Source organism: Penaeus vannamei, chromosome 38 (genome assembly GCF_042767895.1).
Source record: "Penaeus vannamei isolate JL-2024 chromosome 38, ASM4276789v1, whole genome shotgun sequence".
NCBI classification, from domain to species: domain Eukaryota; kingdom Metazoa; phylum Arthropoda; class Malacostraca; order Decapoda; family Penaeidae; genus Penaeus; species Penaeus vannamei.
In genome coordinates this window covers 12,585,032-12,585,414 of record NC_091586.1, presented here as the reverse complement: position 1 = coordinate 12,585,414, position 383 = coordinate 12,585,032, and the positions used below count along the sequence as shown (strand labels likewise).

At 36.0% G+C, this 383-nt stretch overlaps 1 protein-coding gene across 1 annotated transcript in view; it reads left to right on the top strand.

The window, feature by feature from the left end:
• LOC113806084 (craniofacial development protein 2-like) overlaps window positions 1-145 on the top strand; it is a 1,296-nt gene extending 1,151 nt beyond the window's left edge. Inside the window, exon 1 of the mRNA XM_027357194.2 lies at window positions 1-145. This exon is cut by the window's left edge and continues 1,151 nt beyond it. Within this exon, the coding sequence (XP_027212995.2) occupies window positions 1-145 (145 nt within the window).
• Window positions 146-383: the final 238 nt, after the last annotated feature.

Sequence of the window (383 nt, the reverse complement as noted above, 5' to 3'; positions counted from 1 at the left end):
AAGAAGGGCATTAAAACCAAATCGAAACAAAAATCCGACAAACAGTAAGGAGTATAACGATTGTAATAGAAGAGTGAGAAGAAAAATCAAGGAAGCCAAGGAAATGTGGATAAACGAACAGTCAAAGAAACTGAACAGAGCATAAAACTGAACAACACCAAAAAAGCATTCGACATGGTTAAGACTCTCACACAGAAATGGCGACCTGAAACCAAAGTAATTGAAGACAAGGACGGGAATTTGCTAACAAATATTAATGACATCTTGACCTGATGGAAAGAATATTGTGAAGAACTCTATAACCATGAAGTCCAAAAAGATCCGTAAATTCTCACTAGACTAACCAAAGAAGTATCACAACATCAATATGTTGAAGAACCTCC